Source organism: Anser anser (genome assembly GCF_964211835.1).
Source record: "Anser anser genome assembly, chromosome: 1".
Lineage (NCBI taxonomy): Eukaryota > Metazoa > Chordata > Aves > Anseriformes > Anatidae > Anser > Anser anser.
The window spans coordinates 133,473,012-133,498,361 of NC_139720.1; the positions used below are offsets into that span (position 1 = coordinate 133,473,012).

At 41.2% G+C, this 25,350-nt stretch overlaps 1 protein-coding gene across 7 annotated transcripts in view; it reads right to left on the reverse strand.

Moving 5' to 3' along the window:
- Positions 1-25,350, reverse strand: part of TBL1X (transducin beta like 1 X-linked) — a 199,560-nt gene that overhangs the window by 33,776 nt on the left and 140,434 nt on the right. For 6 of the 7 annotated variants that reach the window (XM_083825239.1, XM_083825241.1, XM_083825244.1 and 3 more), the window contains 3 exons: positions 23,858-23,965; positions 4,688-4,833; positions 1,679-1,928 (listed from right to left, as the gene is read on the reverse strand). In XM_083825239.1, coding sequence (XP_083681365.1) covers positions 1,679-1,928; positions 4,688-4,833; positions 23,858-23,915 — 454 coding nt within the window. In that variant the 5' untranslated portion in view covers positions 23,916-23,965. The remainder of the gene's footprint in view (positions 1-1,678; positions 1,929-4,687; positions 4,834-23,857; positions 23,966-25,350) is intronic. The other variant, XM_083825245.1, reaches the window with a different exon arrangement.

Genomic DNA, 25,350 nt, shown 5'->3' on the forward strand with positions numbered 1-25,350 from the left:
CTGAGAGACTGAGGTTTACAGTGCGGTCACACATCTGAACTGATCCGCAAGGCTCCCCTTTTTTTAACCCAATACCATGTGTGCTTCTTCAGATCAGAGGAAGTAAGTCTGAGAGGTTCTGCATTTGTGATGATCTGATAATTGGTTTTCTGCCTTCAGAATTTGTTTTCTGTCCTGAGACAGGAAAACGTTCCCCGAAATTTTTTACCAGTGGGCTGAAGGAAAGGGTCAACAAAAACAGATTTCAGCACTTCATACATTTAAAAGTACTTTCATTTCTGTTTGTACCCCTTTGTATACGAAATAAGTTCAATTTCAAAACAAAGGATCAGCTGCAAGTAAAACATTAACATTTCAGTCTAAAAACAGGTAGCATTTTGGAATTTTTCAGAACTTTAAAAAAAATGTTTTCTCAAAACCAAATGTAATTTAAATCCTTTCAGTGTTATTGGGGAAAACCATCCTGTCTAACTGGAATTCTCTGAAGAAAAACCTGGTTTGAAAGCATTTTTCTCACTGACCCGTAGAGGAATCTATTCAGGTCGAAGAGAAGACAGAGACTGATAAAGGCATCTACACTGCACAACAAAGAAAATCTGTTACGTGACAGCAGTCTTGACCTGTTATTTGTCTAAGCCAAAGAACTCTTGGGGTTTCCTACAAAACCTGCCAGGCACGTTCCTCTAGAATTTTTTCTGAAGGAAATCATGCATGGAGGTTTCATTTCAGATGTTACCCAGTGCCCTAATACGGCTTTCACACAGAAACCAGAACCATGAATCACATCTGCTCCGCAATGTTAGCACAGCCATCGAGATTTAGCTACACCCACAGCTACGTGCACTCCTTGTTTTATACGCCTAATGCTAGACATCTAGGACATGAGCTCAGTCTGTCACCAGTAAAACAAGGGTGAATTCAGAGCTCTTGAGGACTGACTGTTCCCATAGACTAAGGAAGCCCAGGGAAGGTAGGACCTTCACTTAGATTCCTGCAGTAGACCGGATGACTAAGCATGTGCTGTGAAATAAAAAGGCAAGGAAGTCTCTCCTCTGTGCCTTAAAAGCAAGTTGGCTGCTTCCAAACTGTCTGCTGGGAGTGGTCCTTGGCTCATAGAAGCCTCTACCCTGTTTTTGGCCATGCTGTACAAGAAAGGATAGGCTAATCTGTGCCAAAGACCATGCCAGTAATGCTATGGATCATTACAGGGTAGTTAGTGCTCAAGGCTGTGCTTTGGCCTTGCTTTATTTATACAAATATGGATTGTAGGTCCCAGACTCTCAACCACCTCTCTCTAGCTTGGCCAAAACGATCAACTGTGGCTACAGCTTGTCCCAACTCTTATCATATGTCTAAAAGCACCTGAAAAGCTGCTAATATTAACAAAGTCCAGGTAGCCTGCTTCTAGGAAACTGCATACAGCTCCATTTGATGACACTGGATTCAACTTGCAATTCTGAAGGTATCTGAGGATTTTGGATTCCGAGAGTGCACCAGCAAAACACAGCATTGTGACAGGAAACGTGGTGTTCACTCAGAAGTCTTTCTAGAAAAAACCCATCCTCCTGAAGTAATTCCCCTGAGTTTCACCGCCTTACAGACACCAACTAAGTACAAGAGGGTTATTCAAAATCAAATCTACCCCAGCAGAGGAAAGCAGCTGCAGGGGTTGCCTTACTTATTGCATGTGCCCCATTCTCCTCTCCATTCACAGTGGCTTCTCCGTTCTTTGGTGTGTTCTGCTGGGAAACAGCAGTCGTCGTCGCTCCCGCTGTTGCTGCCGTTGCTGCCGCTGCTGCCGCTGCACTGGCTTGTTGCTGAGCTAGTTTCTCTCTGAATGCTTGCTGCCGGGTCTGTACAACATCAGGCATCACCGCGTCTATCAGAGACAGTGATTCTATTGGCCTGCCGTCAAATACTGTACCATCCTGCAGGGAAAACGAGCCAAAGTCAAATTGCAGGTTTAGGACCTTCACCACTGAGGCTGGCAAAGAGGCAGTGCTATAAAGGAACAAAACTAGGCTGTGAGAAGACGCTGCGTTTTGACCTAACCAACTGCGCCACACCACTACAGAGCAGCCCTCTCTCAGATCCACAATGGTGGTACTTAGAGATCTGCTCTGTGAAGGGATAATTCATTGGAATTTTATAGAAGAATCTGGCATCTGAACTCTTTACAGAAGCAAAAATATTATGCTATGAAAATAAAATGTCTGAATGACAGAAAGTGTCTCTTTCTTTAGTATTTTAACAAAAAGAGCAATGGCTAAAGCCATGACAAAGCCAGACAGGCCTTGGTTCACCGTTTGTCTTCCTGCACTAGCAGGGGGCATATGACTGGAAGCAGTAGATGAATAACAAGTCTCAGACGAAACAAGAGTATGTGCAAATTCACTGGTTTCTTACATCACATTCACCAGCCCAGTACCACCAGTTGTAGATGACTGTACAGGGCTTATTTGCCATCATTTTTCCTGGTTTTCCCCAGTTTCATTAACAACAGTTACAACTCTCATTTTGATTTCTGTAAATTAGGCTTCAGGTTTAACAACCAATTGAGTTAACGTTTAAGGGTTACTTTTAAAGACGTAATGCAGGCTCAGGTTAACAACTACTATATCTACTTAGATTTCCTTCGCTTTCACTTTCCTGTCACCATAATTATGGGAAAAATGTTTTAGAAGGCTCTATACTGCAGAATTTTACTGACCTTCTGCAAACTCCATCTAATGGTTTGAAATAAACAAGACTCAGCCGTGAAAGATTTGGGTTTTAGGAACAGCATGTAAGGTTTGGATATGGACAGATGAGGCAGCTGGGAAGCAATATCATTTTCAAAAGATACCAATAACTAATAAGAAAAAATAACAGTTTGGCTTAGTAGTCTGCTTCTGTTGGACTACTCATTGAATTATCCCTTACAATTAGATTGTTAAAATAATACATATTTGTTTCCTTGTGGGGAGGAAAAAAGAGGAAAGAGTCATTAGAGAAGACAAATGTAAGTTCTCTTTCTCCTCAACATTTTTTATGCAAATGTCTCTATAGCCATTTATTTGAATCCTGGCTCAAGTCCTTGCTACACTATGAGAAAAAAAATGTTTGCCAATGAATTTTGGCATCTTACATTTTTAACTGTAAAATTGCTCACTGGAATATTTCCATAACTGTCCTTTCACAAATCACAAACAATACTTCAATTTTGTACACATAATTTATAAACTCACTGATTACTCGCCACTCTTAAGGAATATACACATAGAAGTAGATTTGTAGCCTTAATTGGCATGCAGACTGTAGAAAGAATGGCTTTTGTTTTGCCGTACGGTACTTATAACTATGAATTTGAACAGAATCAAACCCCTACGAAAGCAAAATAAATATTAAGTGTGACAACACATGTATTTTTAAATCATTCTCTCAACTGAGGCCAGTTCTGAAGCTGAATTCACAGGAGCAAGGCCTTATACCTTTTGTACAACCTGAACTAATAGGTGCTTTTCCTGGTGAGAGTTTCTAACTGTGCAGCTCTAATATCAGGCACAGGGCAAAATGTTAAGTAGTAGCAAATTGAGACAGATTCCTCACACTGGTTTGTTATTACAACTGCATCAAAGTGCAGCTTGGCACGAATGTCAAATGTCACTGCCCCAATTAAAAACAATACATACACAACTCTTAAACATGGTATCGAGTCATAAAAAGAAAACTATACAGAATGTTAGTGATAAAAACAAACGAGTTTCCAAACCACACATTATAAACACTGCTTTTTCTCTATTTTACATTCCTTTGTTCTCACCCATGTCGTTTGCATTCTACATTCAGCTATAGAGGAAAAAACAATAGCTTTTCATGTATTTTTATGTATTAATATTTATTACAGATCTCTGACAAATACCTGTGGTAAATATTTCCTAAGGCAGCACTTGCTTATCTGTCATGCTCCACTCCCTCTTGAAGCATTGTGCCTTTAAGGTTGTCAGGACAAAAAACCTGGCTTCTCCTACATGCCCCCTTTGCTTCCCCTTGCAGTTCAGTGCGAACAGGACACTCTGCGGCTGCTCGTACAATCCACACAGACAACCAGTGACCCAGGCAGGGTTAGAATTTGCACACTATTGTTTTGGCATGTCCGTTGCGGGGTGCTGCCTGGTCTTTGTATGATCCGAGCCAAAGTCACTGAAATCAGAAATGTCCAGTGACTCCAGTGGATTTTTAGTCAGGCTCCTCACGGCATGCAAGCAGCACTGTCTTCTAATAGGTGTCAGGGACTGAAGTTTTAAGCAACACTGCGGGCTTTTCCTGTCAAATTCTGCTGTCACCTAGAAAACACAAGGCTGTAAACGCAGACACATTTTCCTGTTTGCTGCAGGAATCTGCACACCCCTGGCTTGCTGACTTAGGTAGTTGGAACACCACAAAACCCGTTTAAGCAACGCAATGGGGGCCTCAATGCCACAGCGGAAAACTGTGTAATGTGTCTCAGAGTCTGCCGGCGGTGGGGCAGAACAGGGTTGAGGTAAAAAAAGGGCACCGAATCAACAGAAACTGAGGATGGGTGGCTGGTGCATTTGGCTGTCGAGAGACATCGCTGGGCGAGCTCCAGTGTGCTGGTTGGCCACACCGGCGGTCCCCAGGCATGGGTGTGTGGGGCTGTGGCAGCAGTGGGGGTACTTATACTTACTTCGTTGATGCTGATCTCAGCCTCCACATACTGGAGCCCCTTCTGGAGGATGGAGATGAGTGCAGCAGGTGGCACTAGTGTTCCGTTGATGTTGGACTGACTGATGTGGCTCTCGATACCGAACGTGAAGGCCGAGTGGGAGAAACCTGAGAGCAGGAAAAGGAAGCCATGACATGAAATCTGAACGCACCAGCCAGATACACCTTCACGGTCTAAAAATAATCCTGCCTCAAGATCAGAAAGACGCTGCAGCATAAATGGGGGAAGGCGGGCGGGCTGCAGGCGACCGCGGAGGTTAACGAGAGCCATCCTGGTGCCCCCGCCGCCGCCACCGCCTGTCCCCCTCCCCGCACGCCTCGTCTCGTGGGCAGGCGGCGTCACATGGAAATGGCAACGCACATGGAGGAGAGGAGAGCCGGCTGACTGAAAACCAAAACACAAACATGAAAAAATATGAGTCACCGCAAGGGCAAGGCCAGCTAATAATAAAAACGACTCGGATCTTCATCTTCCTTTCTACGTTTTCGTATCGGTGCTTCCTGAAGCTAAAGACTCAAACCCCTGTCAGCGCGCAGGCTGTACGAAATCAGGGCCCTGACACAGCTCACACAGGGGAGCCTCTCTCTTGTGCAAGGGAAGAGGTTTCAAATCCTCTGGTCACCACATTTATTGCTAACACGACATGCACAGCGCTGCCATTAAAACACGCAGCAACAGAAAGGCCTCTCCCGCAAACCCGTTTTCTGAAAGTGAACAGTAACAGCAAACATAATTAATCGGGATCTGTCAAACAGCAGATGACGGCCCAATTCGGCGGCCCTCCCTTCAACCATAATTCTTTCTCTTCGCCATTTCATTTTTGTTGTTGGCCTAGAAGTAATCGGTCTTGAAGTGGACCAATTTTCGGGAGCTGCACCGTCATCGCTGCGAGGACCAGCCTGAGCGTCCGAAGGCAGGCGCCGCAGACGGACCGCGCGCAGGCGATGCGGGGGGAAGGGAGAACAGGATGTAGATATAACTGTAGGAACCCATTTATCACCACGCTGTCTCCAGAGCATTAATCTAACATTAAAAGCATCGGGGAAACCACCCATGCACTGTCTCGAACAGGAAGAGCCCCAGCAGTCTCCACCGACCAGACAAGAGGATAAAAAAAAAAAAAAGAAGAAGAAAAAGAAGGCAGCTCACAAATGAAAATACTTCCGTTAAATATAGCTATGCCGCTTCCCCTTGTCAACAGTAGTTTCATTTATAGTTTTGTCCGTTAAGGGATTTCCCCCGTATCACTGCAGTGTCCGATTGTGTGTGGGCCGGCAGACGGGATTTGGGGCTTGCTCCACAGCATTGCTTTCTCTCCCTCTCTCAAACTGTTTTCAAGGCTCTTTTTGCAACCAAATCAATTGCGCTCACAGGCAGCAAAACCAAAGAAAGAGAATGCCTCCCACACGTGAAAACTGAGGTACGTATTTCTCCGTGATTCTCTTCCCCTACACATTTTTATTTCGATGCTGTTTTTCTTCTCTTCCATGTAACAGCCTCTGTCCTTTCCTTTCCCTACCATGCTTCCCCCTCCTAGTACTCCCCCAGTTTTTTGGGATGCTTGGGGACACCTTTTAGAAAGTGTCAGGTCCACCTATGAGCAGACTTACAAATGATTACAAGGCATGAAAACAAAGCACAGGGAAAAAAGAAAGAAAACAAAAACAAAAACAAACACCTGAAAAACTGCAGTATCATTCATCTAATCCCTGGACCCCTCTTACTCTGTCTTGCTCTTTATGTCTTGTGGTCTAGTTTATGAGCTGCTGGACCTCCTGCTGCATCCAAAATAGACTGTAAGATCTGCAGGGCAGTGCTTTTGCCTTGTTATTTGTTCTGCAGAACACCTAAGCACATTGCTGGGTACCACAACAAGAAAGAAATGAAGCATTGAGCATACACAGCCTGAGTCAGGGAGACCTAGGGTTTGATGGCTGAACACCGAGATCTCTATGTATATATAAATATATGGCATGCTACTAATCAGAATTAGGGAAACAGATCCTGCTTAATGTATATTTATGTGTATTTAAATTAAACAACAACAGTAATAATACCTTCCTGAAAAGCAGTGGACCTTAAAAGGCATGACGGATTAATCAGCCAATCTACTTAAAAATGCAGAAGACTCAAATAATTAAGCTGTCGTCCAGAAGCGCTGAATTTCACTGCTAAAAGAGACAGTAGCTAATCTGTGAGTTGGTAGCTCAGAATTTTGTAAAATGGTCTCTGATTTGATCAAAAGGCAGATAGCAGAAAAATGGTCAACAACACACATATGGTAAGAAAGTGGAAAGCCATTACTGTGGATCTACAGCAACATTAATTTTAACTATTACTTTGTACCTGTCATTAGGACATTTGGTATCTTGCAGGCTTTTAGCTGGCTCTTGTCACATCCAATTTCAAGTCACATCTTTGCCAGCAGACGGGTTAATGTTGCATACAGCTAACCTCTTCGGCCAGTTGCCACATCCCTGAAGAGCAACACCTCTCACCTGACTGCGTGTGGGAAAAGGGACTTCTCAGCACAAAACCCAGATGTGTTATTGAAATGAATCCTTTCATTTGACTGTTTCTCTCCATGATAAGATACTGCTACCAACGCATTCATGAGATGACAAAACACAAAACTCTTGGCTACGTTCTCACGGAATAGCAATCTCACTCATGTCTCCAGCAGTTAAGACAAATTTTCCCAAAATCTTATCTGGTAAGATCCAAATACTGAAATCAACAGAGTGAAACTGCTTAAGTGGGTGCTGCTGGACACTGTGTTCCTCACTCCTCTTGGAAAAATCCTAACATAGTATGGTCCTAACATAGTATTTAATCCTAACATGGTATTTAAAAGAAAAGCAAACACCAAGAAATAACTCAACCAAACAACTGATAGCTAATTATCTCCCAATTTTTTGTATCCTGATAAACGATACAATTTATATAATGCAACATGAAAGTACACGGATTTTAAAAGTCACACACAGTTAAGAAAATCCTGAATGAAGCTGTACGCATGTCAGGTTCCTGATAACACTGAAAAATCACTTGAGCTTCACTTTTATAGTTACCAGATGTCATCAGTTCTCTTCGGGGCTCTGTGTGCGAGTGCACTGAATTATACAGCGATGCTGCAGCTCTTTATAGTTCAGTCATATAAAAAGGTGATTTCTATTAAACGAAGGCAAGTTTCTTTTAAATGCTAGCTATTTAAATGCTTGTGTTACAAATGTTAACTTGGCCCTCCTTCTGAAGTTCATGAAACCACATTAGGAAGCGCAAAGCCAAGAAACCAGCACACCACCCCCTCGGTGACTGTGCAGGCTGTCAAGGCAGTCAGGGAGCAAGAACAGCAGGAGAACGTGCTCAGCAAACGGGAATCTTAGGGACGGATGTGACAGGGACGATATGCAACTCCAGCAGACCAAAACTCAAAATGCTGCTGTCGAAGGGAAATGAATGGAAGAAGGAAGTTGCAAATCTGTGTCCACCACATGCATCACTTCTCATAAATTCTCTCAGTCCAGTGATTATAACAATCACTCTATAAAACATTGATTTATACCCAAATAGCACCAATAACTGAAGTCTTAATGTCGTAAATCCTTTGAGGACATATGCTGTGAGACTCTGAGCTTTTAAGATTGAAGATGTGAACACAAAGGGCTGAAGGGGAGGGACCATGGCCACATCCTGAACTGGTTTTGTACCAGTGAGACCAGTGAGTCACTTCTGCAGTGATGGGACTGGTACCCTAAATGTCATCATTCAGCAGACTTGAGAGGATGGCTTCAAGGTCTTTCCTGCCTCAATCTAGAGAAAAGATGGGAAAACACAAACTGTCGAACTATGTGCAATGTTTAAAATGTTATCATACATGAACAAACATTCAAATGAACAGTGGGTTACCTGCAGAACTTCGTATGATCACCTTAAAGGGAAGCGATCTATCAGCTGTGGGACAGTTGGTCTTGAAAGATTTTACAGAGCATAAAAGCACAGAGGACATAACGAATGCATAAAATAATGACTTTAATGAACCCCACCAAATAAAAATTGTTATGCAAGTGTTTTTGACTTGAAAAGTTAAGTGAAATTCCTCATTTAGAGATTCCCGCACTTTTGTACTGACAGTGATAACAGATCCTGGTTCTGCGCTGTATCTCTTCCCACATCGAGGTGTCTGTATATACTATCAGTGGTACATACACAGTCACTTGGGAATTCTTGCCCCAGGCAGTGCCAAAAATGCATATGTAGGGCTGTTTTACAAAATTTCACTGATAGATTTTGCTGTAACTGCGAAAATAGAGATGATAGAGCTGTTTTTTTTTCCCTTGGCTGCTCCTTTTTCAGTTAAAAATGGCCTCCTCTTAACACAGTATTTGCCACTGATCATAAAAGGATGAGTTTTAGTTTAACAAACGTATCACTGTTCTTTGTGTGCTGATTTGATCTACAGACTACGTAATTTTGATTGTTTGCAATATGCCTGGCTCACAGCAGTGATGCCTACCAAATGCAGGCACAGGAAAGAGAGCTGGGTTACCATGCAGCCCAGAGAAAGCCTTGCCTTCTCCAGAGATGTGCCTCACCTGGTCTGAGGGTTAAGGATTCCTCCTTTTAAGCACACAAATGGGGTGCTGCTGAGTATTCCCCGTGCTACTTGATCTGGCTATGATAGATCAAACTGACTGACATTCCCTAAGTGCTCCCTTCATTTTCTGATTCCTTTAGCACCATAAAAAGCAGCCTTGTTTAAACTGCGACCTTAAAGTGCAATAGCTACAGCACTTACTGCTGCATCTGTGCAGGCAAGCAGAGTGGCAAAAAAGGGTCTGCAGAAGCAACACTTTCACAAGTATTTCAGTCTTAGCTGGTTACTCGACAGGCCATAATTGGCAACAGTTAAGCTGTCTACTGAATACTGTGCAATTCTTCTGTTTGTGAACTAAACAGATTTTTTTCTTGTAAAATTCACTTAATATACTCTCCATTTTTTTCTTTTAAAAAAATATTTTATCTCAAACTTATTTGCAAATTACTCAGATTAATTATTCATACTATGTGATTCTTCACTGAAACATTTGTTACTGTAGAATGAAACAGAGAATAAAGAATTATGAACGTCAAATTGTCTTTGACACACATCTCAGACATCTGTATGAGGAATGGCCTCTATCCAAACACTGAGTACAAGTAATAACCCGTTCTTACAAATCTTTGTACAACTCATGACCGGTGTGGCCCTCTGTCCAGGAAACCAGTGAGATTTCATATGGAGGTCTGTGTCATTTCCTTTAATAAATTTTCTTATTTCTTTCACTCAAGCAGACCAGACTGACATTTTCAAATGCAAGAATCCTAGGTTCAATTTCCTGAGATCACTAAATTACTGATGTTATTACCTTAAGAGATAGATAGGAAAAAAAAAAGGGGGGGGGGGGCATAAACTATCTGTCAACCCCTTCTTCTATACTAATTTAACTATCTTTAACTACATCCAGGTGCACTGTTAAATAATCAACACTTCCTATTTTGCTGATTTCTCTAATATTGTGCTGTCTTTCTTTATGGGAATTCCCAATACTAACTCTTCCAATTCTCATCTCTGAAGTAACACACTGTTCTCTTATAAAGTATTTGGCAGGTATAGGATATGAAAGTATGCAAGGTTTTACAAATGATTAAAACTTCTAGCTTGGTGGAACCAACCTGTAACTGCTACGACGTGATCCACTGGCAATCTCAAGTCTTCTGACTGTATGAATGCCTGTTTTCTTAAGGTACTCTTGTATCTGGCACTATTGCTGAGACATCTACTCATGTAAAATACATTCAAGAACAGAATGCATCTAAGAGATGACTACAGATATACAGGCTGCAGAAGAAGAAAGACGGCTATGAGGAGGTAAAGGAAAGCCATCTTTATCACCATAAATGGGTGTAAATGAAAAATTTGTGGGAGATTTAGACACTTCAAGCAGAAACATGCCACAGTACAATGAGTCAAAAATATATTGCACACAGGAGGAAAAGATGGGACTCCATGGGGACAGCTGTACTATGACACCAAACTCAAGTAACCCCAAAGCTTTCCAAGGAAACCAGATGCAATCAGTGGAAAAAGATCTTCCAAAGTTTGACATCTGGGTCTTGGGAATGCCATCTCAGAAAGAAGGCAAGAAGGGAAGAATGGTGCAACATGGTGACCTGTAATAAATTACAGCACCACCACTGCAGTTTAAAGAAATTCTACTGAAGAACAGTGAAACAGGACAAGAAAAATATTTCCTCCACATACTAATTATGCACAAACGACACAATTAATGCTAAATTAAGACTTCTGAAGATCTAAATTTGCTAGTGTAGAGAAGCAAAGAACATGTATCACTATGCTCTTAATCTGAATGTTCATGTAAGAATGCAGTTTCTGGCTCCAAAACCAGAGGCAAACAATTTAACTTAAAAAAATCACATTTTCTTGATCCTGGGCCTAACACATACTAGTCTAGGTCTTGAAGTAACTTACGTTATTTCTTGCCCACTGCCCAAGAGAACACAATGATGTTCTTCACAGTACTTGACTGCAGCTGCCATTTTGCAGTCTAGGATTTCCCCTTCCATGGGATGCACTGAGTGCGAATTACAAACGTATCACGGATCCCTATCCTTGCTTCTCCTTATATTTCTGTCTAAATGTAATTATGTAGATTTTGTTTTGGGCTTATGTGGCAAGGTTTTGGTAGCGGGTGGGCCTGCAGGAGTGGCCTCTGTGAGCAGAGCCCAGCAGCTGTCCCATGTCAGACCAGAGCCAGCTCCAGCCAGCTCCAGAAGGGACCTGCTGCTGGCCAGAGCCGAGCCAGAGAGCAACACTGGTTGAGTCTCTGGTAGAGCAGATTTTGGGAAGAGAAAAAACCTGCTGCGCAACAGCAGCTGGGAGAGTGAGGAGTGAGAAGCAGCCCTGCAGCCCCCAAGGTGAGTGCAGCAGGAGGGCAGGAGGTGCTCCAGGCACGCAGCAGCAGTTCCCCTGCGGGCTGTGGAGAGGCCCCTGGTGGAGCAGGCTGTCCCCCTGCAGCCCACGGGTCCCACACGGAGCAGATCTCCATGCTGCAGCCCGTGGAGGAGCCCCCGGTGGAGCAGGTGGATGTGGCCTGGAGGAGGCTGCGGCCCATGGAGAGCCCCCGCAGGAGCAGGCCCCGGGCCGGAGCTGCAGCCCGTGGAGAGGAGCCCACGCAGGAGCAGGGGGTCTGGGGGGAGCTGCCGCCCGTGGGGGACCCGTGCTGGAGCAGTTTGCTCCTGGGGGAGGGATGGACCCCGTGGTACGGAGCCGTGTGGGAGCAGTGCTTGAAGAGCTGCTGCCTGTGGGCAGCCCCCGCAGGCTCAGTTCGGGCAGGACGGCATCCCGTGGGAGGGACCCCACGGGGAGCAGGGGCAGAGTGACCGTGAAGGAGCAGCAGAGACAAAGATTTAGAGACTGACCGTAGCCCCCATTCCCTGTTCCCCTGAGCTGCTTGGAGGGAGGATGTAGAATAGGGCAGATGGGGGGAAGGTGTTTTGGGTGTGTGTTTAGTTTCTCACTGCTCCAGTATGCTAGTGATAAGCAATAAATTATATTACTCTCCCCATGCTGAGTCTGTTTTGCCCATGATGGTAATTGGTGAGTGATCTCCCTGTCCTTATGTCAACCCCTGAGACCTTTTTCATCATATTTTCTCCCCCTGTGCTTTAGAGGTGGGGGAGTGATAGAGTGGTTGTGGTTGAGCTCAGCTGCTCAGCAGGGTGAAACCACCACAGACATAAAAATATATCCATAGAACCCTAGTGTACATACGCAGAGCTTTCACAGAAAGGACACTAGTTTCTCTGAAATACCTTCAGCTGCAGTTAGTAACAGTTTGGTGTATACAGCCATTGGTAACACTCTACAAACAGTTAAAAAATAGGTGGACAAAAATCCTACGCCACGTCTTGTTTATTATTCACAGCAGACTGAGATTCTTCTCCTAGCTGAGCTTTTTCTTTCTCAGTAATACATCCTAGAGTGCCTCTCTGGCTTTGGCAGCGTCTGCTTAGTTTTGAAGACTTACCTTCGCAATTACATAAAGGTCTTAACAAGGACACACATTAGCAATTTAAAATAAGAACTGCAGTTGAAATATATTTTTAGAAAAATCAGCTGAACAATAGGGCCTGTACATTTGTTTTAAGATTAGGATTGCTGAATGATTAAAATTATTTCCAGAGCCCTGGGAAATGTGTCCTGTATTACAAGCTCTTTCCCAGCCCCTGGGAAACACAAAGAAAGGATCCCTAGCTGTAGCTTATGTCATTCGCCAAAATTATAATGTGCCTGGTTACCCTAAGATTTGTAGAAGCGATTATTCACTAATATTAAACGTTACACCCTTTTTTCTTGGATATCTGACCTGTTCACCTTTTGCCAAGAATTCAGAGTAAATGTTGCTACCCAAAATTATTTTATTACGTGCCAAAGAATGTTTTTGGCAGATTTTTTTTTCTTTTTCATGAAGGAAAATATGTTGTAAAAGATTAATACTACTTGGAAACGATCTTTTGATGAGCAATACTTGGCACTCACTGTTTAAGTCTTTCTGAATGCTGCAAATTAACAAAAAGAGAAATACGATACAGACAGAAAACAGAACACGAGCAATGGAAAAGAGGAACTTAAAAAAAACCTTTTGAAAACAAGGTCTGAAATAATCCCCCTTTTTCAGTCAGTCTGTGTAAGTCGACTGACAACTTCAAATAAATGTCAATATAGACCTAGCATTTTAATGCAACTATGGACAAGATTTGAAGTAACTTACAAAGGCCACTGCAAGAAAAAAATCTTTTCCTTCTAAATTAATGGGATGCTGTTATGTTTCAGCCCTGTTCATGGAACCAACCATCCAAAGAGATGTGCATGGAAGGATCACATTCATGCATGAGACGCCTTTAGAGTCGTATATACTTCACAGTCTTTTCTTTCTGTAAGCTGTACTCTTTTTATCAGTTGCAATATACACCTGTAAGCAGCGGCAAGTAGGACACCGCGGCTGACACTCAGTGGGCAGTCAGGAACTTCAGCTCCAGGATTGTTTCTGCTCATTGCCTCTACACACATCCTAATAGAGCTGTGCTGGTTAGAGATGTGAGGAAGTGTGATTTATAACTGCCATAGCTGTGCGCGCTGAAAGTCCCCGTCACGCAGCTTATTAGCAAAACTGCAGTGCTGCAGATACAGCTTCTTTCACTGGGCCTGGACAGCCATCAGGAAAAGCAGTACATTGACAAGATGTGTAACACTGCTGGTTTTACTAAGCAAAGCCATCTTGACTTCCCCCCACGGCAAGATATTTGCCTCCGCCCCAATATCCTGTTTTCTTAATAACCCCATACTATAGCTTTTATGCAAGCTTTAAAAACTAGGACATCAGCTGATCAGAATGAAAGCCCGTGCTATGGAATAAATTTACACAAGTTTATGTTCACATAACTTAAAATCACCATGTTTGCTCCATGTCTGAGATCCAGCACTGTATGGCAACTTTCAGGCCAAAGAAAAATTAAAACAGCCAAGTTTATAAAAATGTTGAGCGACCAAGAAGGAAATACCAAGTAAGCAGAGTTTTGCAGATGGCAAAGGAACAAGATACTCAGTGTGTTTTTTTCCCTTACAGGAACTTACAAAATCCTGCACCAAGTATTGCTTTTCTTACATGGCATTTATATTGCTGTCATGCAACAGGGGTAAAAGACATGGAGAAAGAAGTTTTCAAAAGGACCATTTGATCTGTACCACAAAGCATTCAAAACTATTCTTTATATGTGTGTTTGTAAAGTAGTTATCTGGTCACATAACTTTAAGTCTGTGCATATAAACACACACAAAAATAGCCCTCATACAGCTTACTACGTTCTTTTGAAAATACAACCAGAACAAAGTATGACAAAAACAGTAAGGTCTGTAGCTGTAAAAAATATTTTTTCCTCTCCATTGTGGAATTTGGATTTTGGGAAGCTGACCATCAAATACTGCTAGTTTGTATTCACTGTTCTGTGGAAAAAAGCTCACAATGGGGTTTGGATTTGCACATAGTTTCACACAATACAGAGGTGCTGTCAGCTTAGCAACCAATTTGCTTTTCTTTAAAGGAAGCTGGCAAAAATATTTACCTTTAACCTAATAGCTTCAGCGTTCTCAAGATCTATAGTTTTGATAAGTTTAAAAAAACATGTTTTTGGAACTGCAACCCAGTAAAGCTGGCTGTCTTCTAATGCTGATCCTCATTTTCTTAAACTCTACTTAGTATTTGCAAAGAGAATAAATGATTACTAGCAGAGTGAGAAACTGTGCATAATAATAGAGTTCTTATTCAAGAAATGGATATGTCTCTTCAGCAGCCATCCATCCTCCAACTATGAAATATCATTTCACATTCAGACTCAGTCTCACTGTTTCTGGAATCATACAGTCATTTCCTCCTTAATTTAAAAGAAATACAGAAAGCAGAGGAGATTTTTTTTTTTTTTAAAGAGTAGCAGTTTAGTGAAAATCTCTATACCCTTTTGATAGTACATTCCTTTTTACTACCTACACATTATGCTGGGGTGGTTATGTATATTATGTTAGATTTCAAGCAACATCTAGTAACAGACAGTTTCTCATTAGATAGGAATGTTAATTCTGGGGTGACTTTTAGGAAACACTTTTATTTAAACCAAAACTGCTTTTCTCAAATATCTCAAGAACTGCTACCCAGAAAGAGTCACTATAATACATATTCCACTCCTAGAATAACACCGTGGCTCTTACTTATCTCAGTAATTCATGAAAGGTCACAAATGTTGGTTCTATAACCAACTTCCAGTTGATCAGAGATTTGGATCATAAGCTTAAGTAATTTTATTTACTTTTTATTAAGTAATTTTATTTAAAAAATTATTTATTTTTAATTTTATTTTAGGCTGGCCCTAAAGAGGATAACACATCATATAAATAGGGCTGCATGCCCACAAATCAGATCTGTGCTAAACCATGAGAATTAAAAATGGATTTTGTACTGCTCCAAAGCCTAGCCATCATACAGCTGAAAAGGTGAAAGAATCCCTGCCCTCAGTCTTAACATCAGTTCCTGAATAATAACATACAGTTAGCATCTCGTTTATACTTTATTTATAAATATTCACCTACATAAATTTGCCTATAAATTCAGAAGTAGTACCTTAAAGTAATAGAAAAATACTGTTAAATACTGTATTATGCACACATTTAATAGTCTATCTTCAAAGCATTTCAGTACATTTTAGAACTGTAACCTCTTACTATCTGCTGTGAGGTACCATACTTAGTATTAACCTCATTTTCAAACAAGAAAATTGAGGCATAAAAACTTCAAGGCCAGGTTCAAACACACAGTTTTCATGTATTTCCGAAAAAAGTGTATTCTTTTATTTAATCAGTTACACCTGTCCAGCACCCAGTTATACTAGCACAAGGGTACCTGTGCAACAGAAGCTAAGCAAATACACAAGCATCTTTATATCATCAATGCAGCTGAGTTTTGCCTGTGAACTACAGTTCCTGTACATCACAGGCAGCATACATGTGGCCCAAGAGTCAGTGACCATACATATGTAGACAAAGATAATGCAGCCACAGATGGCTACTAGACCAACATGTATTTTATTTTTGGATGGCAGGATGTTATTTCAAGGATGTGTTTTTCCCCCAGCAAACAAAAGCTCTCCATCCTTGCCGTTAGAGTATAGCTATGTACACAGCTTCAAGAGCCTTCCAGTGACTATCACGTTTAACGGCACCTTCATGTACAGGTGCTTTCAAAGACCTTTGAATCTTCCCACCCTTGAGCAGGAGGCTGGCCTAGCTGAACCTGAACCAGCAATGTGCCCTTGCAACAAAGAAAGCCAACAGCATCCTGAGCTGTGCTACAAGGAGTGTAGCCAGCAGGCTGATGGAGACGTGATCCCTGCCCTCTCCTGAGTGCTGGTGAGACACACCTGAGTGTTGGCCCCAGTTCTGGGCTCCTCAGTACAAGAGACAGGGACACACTGGAAAGAAGACAGCAAAAGGCCACAACGATGACCAGTGAACTGGAGCATGTCACGTATCAGGGAAGGCTGAGGCAGCTGGACCCGTTCAGCCTAGAGCACAGAAGGTCAGGGGGATCTTGCCTATGTGCACAAATACCTGAGAGAGCGCAAAGAGGATGGAGCTTTCTGTGGTGCCCAGTGACAGGACAAGAAGAAAAGCGCACGAACTGAAGCACACATGAAATTCCATTTAAACATAATAAACATGAAGGTGGTCAAATACTGGAAGAGCATGCTTAAGGAGGTTGTGAACTCTCCGTCTTTGGAAATACTCAAAACCCAACTTGGCTGCAGCCCTGAGAACCTGCTCTGGCTGACCCTGACGTGAGCAGGGAACTTGGACTAAATGATCTCCAAAGGTCCCTTCCAACCTTAACTGTTCTCTCATTCTGTGACGTCCCGTGATACCATGCAGCCTGAACTCTCCTTCAATCCTAATAAACCAAACTAGAAAAGAAAAAAAAAAAAAGGGAAAAATCATTATCCACAGACCCTATTAACAGTGCACACTGTGCTTTTTTTAAACAATCATACTGTCCAAGTGCCTTTATTGACCAAGCAGCTCATTCTTCTAATGAATTATTCTTCAAGGTGTATATTTTAGTAATTTAAGCAAACCTCATGCACTGAACATTCCCCCTTCTACCTAGCAGCAGCCTTCTTATGCAAAGGAAGCAGCTTTGAAGCAAATTTAGCTGACCTATATATGCCAATATTTTATGCTATGCTTAAGCTGAATTATTTTCATGCGCTTTTCACATCTGTGACTCAGGAACTCTGTGCTATACACAGTTGTTTAAAATAATGTAAACGTACTTCACACACAGGAAAAGACATTGACTTCAGAGAAAAAAATACATACGCTTATGTGAGTAAAGATTGTTGCATAAGGCACAAATTTAAAAGAACAGATTAGTATTAATCTTCAGGCCCCATAAGGAGGCTGATGGGATGCCTCCCAGAGTTCTCAGACGGCTGGCTGATGTCATTGCGGGACCTCTCTCAATTATTTTTTAATGGTCTTGAGAATCTGGAGAGGTCCCAGTTGACTGGAAGCTGGCAAATGTGGTCCCAGTTTTCACAAAGGACAAGAAAGATCCTGGCAATTACAGGCCTGTCGGTCTCACTTCAGTCTGGTAAAATTATGGAAAAGATTATTCTGCGACTTACTGAAAAACACCTAAAGGACAACACAGTCATTGGTCAGAGCCAACGTGGGTTCACTTGGGAAGGTCATGTCTAACAAACTTAGTTTCCTTCTACAACAAGATCACCCAGCTAGTTGACCAAAGGAAGTCACTTGATGTAATTTTCTGGATTTCAGTAAAGCTTTCAATACTGTCTCTCACAGTATCCTTCTGGGCAAAATGACCAGAATGCAGTCAGAAAACATAGTAAGACGGGTAAACAACTGGCTGCTGGGTCTGGCCCAGAGGGTTCTTGTAAATGGGGTTACATCAGGCTGGCTTTAATTTAGTTTATCCATGAGGCCCCACTTGAAGCACTGCATCCAGGTCTTGGCCCCCAGCGCAAGAAGGGCATGGAGCTGTTAGAGTGGGTCCAGAGGAGGGTCACGAAGATGATCAGAGGGCTGGAGCACCTCTCCCACGAAGGCAGGCTGAGAGAGCTGGGACTGTTCAGCCTGGAGAAGAGAAGGCCCTGGGGAGACCTAACTGTGGCCTTTCAGTACTTAAACGGGGCTTATTGAGGATGCAGAGTGACTTTTTACATGAGCGGATAGTGATAGGGCAAGGTAGAAAATCTACAATGGGGGATATTTAGATTAGATGTTAAGAGGAAATCCTTTCCTATGAGGGCGGTGAGGCACTGGAACAGGTTGCTCAGAAAAGCTGTGGGTGCCCCATCGCTGGAGGTGTTTGAGGCCAGGTTGAATGGGGCTTTGGGCAACCAAGACATGGACTAGTGGGCGGTGTACCGGCCCATGGTAAGGGGGTTGGAATTAGAAGGTCTTTAAGGTCCCCTCCAACCCCAACCATTCTACGATACGATTCCATCATCTTCTTTCAGATTTTGTTGGTTCCTTTTCAAGAAACTGTAAATGGCACTGGAAAAAATATAATGTAATGCTCTTCCAACTATTACTACCTGGCTGGACAACATCACAATGCTGAAATCCCCAAAGCTTCGGAATATCCATGCCACTTGTAATTTCCAAAGGCAGAATGAAAGTAAGATGTACTGGATGTGGCTAAAAGGAAAGGCTTGTTTACATGTGCTTAACTCTAAAAGGATTTTGTGCTGTGATTCAGAGAAACACTTCATATTGTATGTGCCCTTTGGGCCTATCTTATTTTCTAGAAAAACAAGGAAAATCTGTCAAACATGAAACCAATACAGTGCTGTCATCCAGAATCTACAGAAGGAAAACAACTATGTTATTAGCTGCCTTAATTCATATGGTTGGGAAGAAAACAAATGACAATTCTGAAGTATAATGGTAAATTGTCCCAAGTCAGCAGCTACAAATTTCACTGATGTGTTTAGCACAAGCATCCAGCTAGTGTTTTTATTCTCTTGGACATGGTACTGATTGTACACTGTGGAATAGTTTATCAAGTGTATGTCATACATGGAAAAATTCAAACTGAACAGTGAAAGAATGAGGGAAAATGGAAACTTATGCAACCTTAACTCTAACAAGGCTTGCCAGACATCCACTACAATAGATGTCCTACAGGAGAGCAGTGGAAGCCACAGACAGATGGGGAGCTGTTTTTCAGATAAAGATTTTGTACTGCAAAATACATGTAAGTGCTACAAAAGGAACACAATTAAATCAGTCAATCAATACGTCAAAAGTACTAAATTTGAAAAAGCTTTAATAACCGAGTTGGCACGTTGGGCTGGATAGGGAAGGTAATTTATTGTAGCATTTGAATCTATGTTAGGATTTGTCACTCACAACAGATGGCAGCACATTGTAGATTAAAAGGTACACAAAAGATTTGATGTGACTTGTTTTTGCCATTCTCCTGCTCTTCAATTGTCTTCGAGGTTGTTACTGTGCATAGGTTACTCCCATTGTACTGCTCTGCCCTTCATACCAAAAGACAAGTAACTGTCTGCTTCTGTTTCGGGCAGACAAAGCAGAACGGGAATTCTCTGAGTTTGGTCTGCTTATGTAGAATCACAATCCTTCACTCTGAAGAAAACCAACAGAAGGACTATGTCAGCAGTGAAGATGGCTGCTGGCAAGAATATGCGTCTCAGGAGTCTGAAGAGGTGCAAACCTGAACCAACGTAATTTGGATAGCAGAACCATGCCTTCATTGGTATAGCTTGTTTCGCTTCTGTCAATACACCTGCCTGTTGGTGTACCTATGTCCACCACGGCAGTATTTTGTGTGCTCGTACTTCCACACCGGTAGAACGCTCACAGTGCAGACATCATCCAAGCCTGGTTTTAGTAACCAAGGACAACATTGTCCCTCAGAGGTGGTCTCTGAATCAAAACTCCTACAAATAAACGCAACCTGACTTCTAGAAGTTGACTCCTGACATGAACAAAGCTCGAAAGTACTCGGCACTTTGAAGAACTTGGCCATTTCAAATCGCGTGCCAAAAAGCACACATTCAAAAAGGACCAAACTGAGCATTGCAGGACTTGGCTTCTGGATAAGAATTAACAATCTGAAACTGAAACCAAACACTCAACTTCTTTTTTGCTCTAAAAGGGGGCATGCACGGCCCTACTGCGGAAGTAAAAACACTTTGCTGTCTCAGTGGTAGAATTTTTATGCCATCAACCCAGAGAGCCTACAAGAAAATTATGCCTGATGCACTGCTTCTTTTTCTGGGCACAGATAAGCCCTGAGATAGACACATATGTGACAAGACGTATTTATTGATCTACATATTTATTTTAATACAGCTAAGCAGTTAGAGCCTTAACTCGTCCAAGTCCTGTCTTGTACTGAAGGGATTTCACCCCACTGCCGCTAGAGCAGGCATCTTATCCAGCCCTGCTTCTCCAGCAGCAGGGGACTCAAAGCACACAGTCTCCCTGGTTGTATTTTTCTCTGTTAAACCCCATGATCAGTCACCGTAACTCATACAGTGCCACTATTCACCATTTCATTCCATCTGCAAATGCATTCAAGAATCATTTCATATTTCCTTCCAGGTCACTGATAAAGCTATTGAGAAGTATCATGGCAAGAACAGACTCCTGTGAGTTCCCACTAGAAGCAACCTTTGAGATGAATATTTCCCATCTCCAATCGCCTTATAAGAGGTTTCTATTAGACAGTTTTTAATCCATTTGATAACACTGGATTACACAGATTTTACACAGTTTTATTTTGTTTTGCCTTTAATGACAGCGTGTCAACAAGGCTAAGTAAATGTCATAAAGTAGTCTAAGTATAATACTGTCAGCACAGTTATCTTTGTTGTTGTAATTTCTGATCTTGGAAATAGCAGTCTCTAGTTTGTTTGACAAGATCTATTACCCACAAAAACTTGCTGGTTGGTTTTAGGCATGTTGTCATATCTTTTTTTTTTTTTTTTTGAGATATCTAGTTTCAACTTTCCAATGATTTTGTTTAACCTTTAGCTACCTGGATCATCTTGTTTCCCTTTAAAAATTCTGGCACAACATTTGTTTTTGTAATTCACTGGAACTCCCCTTGGTATGCCAAAATTTGTCTAAAAACAATGGTTTAGACAGTTCAGCTCTATTAGTACTCTCCTGTGCAAGTTTTCTAGTCTGACAGAGAATTAAGAAGGAAAATGTAATTATTGACTTTCACTTTTAACTTCAATTTCAGAAGAGCTGAATTTCTACTGGAATGACCAGCAAGTATTTTCATAACAAAGCGTAAAGCACCCATCAGTATCTTTGCTGTGATAATGTTTCAAATAATCTCAAGAGCTTCTGTGCCTTGCAGCTGCAAAACACTTGAAATATTATAGGTATAGTTTGCTTTTTACACAGTTTTCCTCCCACATATATTTCCTTTTGTCATTTCTCTCTTCCTCCCACTATTTGCCTACATTTAGGAGAGAGACAGGAATTTTTACAGGATGAGATTAAAGAACAGATAACTAAGAAGGAAAATTGAACATTTGTATGGTCTTGTAAGCAAACTTTATGGCTATGCTTAATACAATTTCTGAGGGTTCAGCTAATGTTACCATAATTAATCTAATAACCTTATTTTTGGCAAACTCTTTGAACTGTAGGGGTTTGAACTTAAATTGTATTTAAACACCAGCCCTCTAAATTTATCATTCCTTATTTTGGAAGCTATTGATTCAGAACATCTTTCATCTGCTGCCTCATCTTTTGGCATTTCTATTAGCAGGTGGAAAGGCAAGATACTATATAACAATTTCTGTCTTGTTACCCTACTTTATCTGAAAATAAAGATATAAAAATCTCCATGGAAAAAACAAGAGGGTATGAAAGAAGATTTAAACAGAATGTGAGAAGCTCTTTAAATAGATTAGAGGATTCATCATTGCTTACAGCTCTTATTTGCTGAATGGAATTACTTGCAAATTGTCAGGTATATCCGTTAAAGCAATACCTAACATCTAGATTTCAATATGCTCAGTTTGAACCACATTTGAATATTTTTTCAGGTATTTAACCTCAACTTCTACTCTCTTATATGGGTTAGATGCAAAAAATAAAAACAGTGGAAATACAATGTTTTTCTGAATGCCTTTAGTTTGAGTGGATTAAGTAAGAAAAACATTTGGCCTGTTACATAAGAAGTTAAAAGCAGTACGAATTGCAATTAAACTAAAGATTTGTGTGTGAAATGCTCCCTGAAATGGCAGAAGTTAGTTTGCTTGTGGGAGAGGTGTCACCAAAAAGAACATTTTCCTGACATTTGGCTGATACCACCATTCTTGATTGGCTTTGTAAAGCCTCTTTCTGAATCACTACACAACACTGATCCATATACTACGAATCTATCAAGAGGAATATGAAAGGCTGCTTTTTTTTTTCCCCATCAGAAAAAAAAATATCCAATCAAAATATACTGGGATTTTGGTCCTCTATCCAAGGCATCTCCCAAGGCCAGGGGGCTTATTCCAAAGCTGGCTTCATGTCTTCTGATGTGAAGACACGTATTCTTCATACTTTTCACAAACTTTTTTTTTTTTTCCAGCGTATGAAACACCAAATGTTTTCGGCCAAGTCTTCAACCAACCCAGAGCACGGGGCCAGTCCTAGGTAAACTGGTGTTCTGCCTATAAATGCTTTGTCAGTGTTTCTCACATTCCCAATCACCTCTGCTTTAACAGAATATTCTCCACTTGTGAATAGAGATACAAAGAGTAGAATCAAGACTATGAAAACAAAATAGACCCTAAATTTAAGTTTCGTTTTCAATTTCTTTTGAAGGAAAGATGAAGCGTTCCTTCCAAAAGGGAAGGCTTTCTAAAGGCATTCTTTTTTTTTTTTTTCCTGAGATGAAGACAGACAGAGGTGGAAATGATACTAAGACACAGCTACACTGACAAGAGAGATCACCTGCACAGGTCATTTTACATACATAATTACCTTAATGAAATTATAAAACATCAGACATTTGCACCCAATTTTCCATTTATGGGCTCAGCATCCGACCAATGTAAAATTAATTTATACAATCAACCTTTATTAATAAATATCTGACAGGACTATTTCAAGAAGCTAAGAAAAAAGATACAAAATCAATGTGCTTTGTGCCTGTGCTGCCAAAAATGACTTTGGCTCTGATGATATAACTCTACAAACATTTGTTAACACAATGTTATTTACTTTCTTGTTTTGCCTAATGGCAATGTTTGCTTTGTACCTGCATATGTTTGCACTTTTCTTATGTTCAGGATCATGATTTCAATGAAATATGGGTTTGTGCAAGAAATATTTAGTCTGGGTTTATCAGTCTTGAACACTCAACACAACATTCCTAAAGCAACACCGTGCAATAAGCCAGTTTCCCCATTTCATCTATGACCTGGAGTTGTGATGAAAGACAGGAAATTCACCTGATTCCTGGAGATAGCGATACACCAAGAAATTCACTTCGTCACTGGTTATGCTCATCTTAGCCCAACCTCAATATGATGAGGTTTACGAGAAGTGTGATCCACGCTCTGTTCAAAGGGAAAGAAAAGAATAGGTTTTGTTTTATCTTGATTTATTAATAAAGTTGTTAGCAAAATAGAGGTGGGATTTGTTAAGGTATTTAAAGGTCTCATTATTAGAGCTGGTATATCCCCATGTGAGACACCCATTAAATACCGTGAGTCAAGTACTCAAGCTGTACTATACCTTTTATTATAATTAAAGAGGAGTATTTAATATATACAAGAGTCTGAGGGAGCATTTTAAATCTTGAAAGCCTTTGCAAATGTTAACTCTTTTACTTATGCGGCTTTACTACAGGTTCTCTGGACACTCCTTGTTACTGTAAGAATATCGCTGTTTCAGAACTGCTGGCAATTGCGGTCACATATAACATACCAAATCATAACCTCTTTGCAGCCCCAAATTTGACATCTAGTTTTCCATCCCGTAGTTCACCCGTTTAACAGACAGATTCTTTCCTTACAAAACCAAGTTACGCAGAGGACATAAATAAAGTTCCCATAACATACAAAAAAAATCTAATTTTAAGATGAAATTACAGATTTTATTACAGGGGTGTGCACATGAGAGAGAGAGTGGGAGGGAGGAGCGAGAGAATGCAATATACCTCATGCCAACAAGGAATACAAATATCCTGGCATTATATAAAGTTATAACGTTATAATGTCTCTGCTGATTATGGGCGAGCAAGAATTATTCACTTAAGTAATCATAACCTTTAGGATGACAGTTTTACATTACTATTTTGGGCACGTACGCTCATAATAAATAAATTTGTTTTGAACATTTTCCATTAAATCTTGATGATTCATTTCTGTTTGGGAATCTGATTTAAGAAGTTTGGTTTCCAAAGCTGTAATTACTTCTCAGACGTAACCTTTGCAGCTGTCAGGCACACCATACCTATACCTAACAATGTAAAGATTTGGACACAGAAGCGCATGCTACACGCTGGTTGCGAATTATAAATGAAACACTGTAGGCGCGTGCTGTTTGTTTCAATTTCCCGTATGTCTCTTCTTGGCAAGCAGAAAGGGCTTTGTTCATCGAAAACCTCTTCAGCAATTCCTGCTGCCTAAAGTAGCACCTGCTACTGAGGGCAACGCCGATCAACTACAAGTTTCCCCGGCTGATCATTTCAACCAGCGGGTCACTCATGACTGTAACAGATGTCTCTGCATATTTATGGAAATTGAGGTCTTTTGAACCCTGTTAAGCCTTTTATTCTCCTGTACTGCTAGATTTCATCAATGGTTCAGACGCTGTTTTGCCATAAGCAACCACACCTTACTAAACTGGGAGACACCTTCCTCAACAAATCTAGTCTTTATTATCATAGTGCGCATTCCACGGAGAACACGAAGAAAGAAAATACCCAAAATCTCACGGG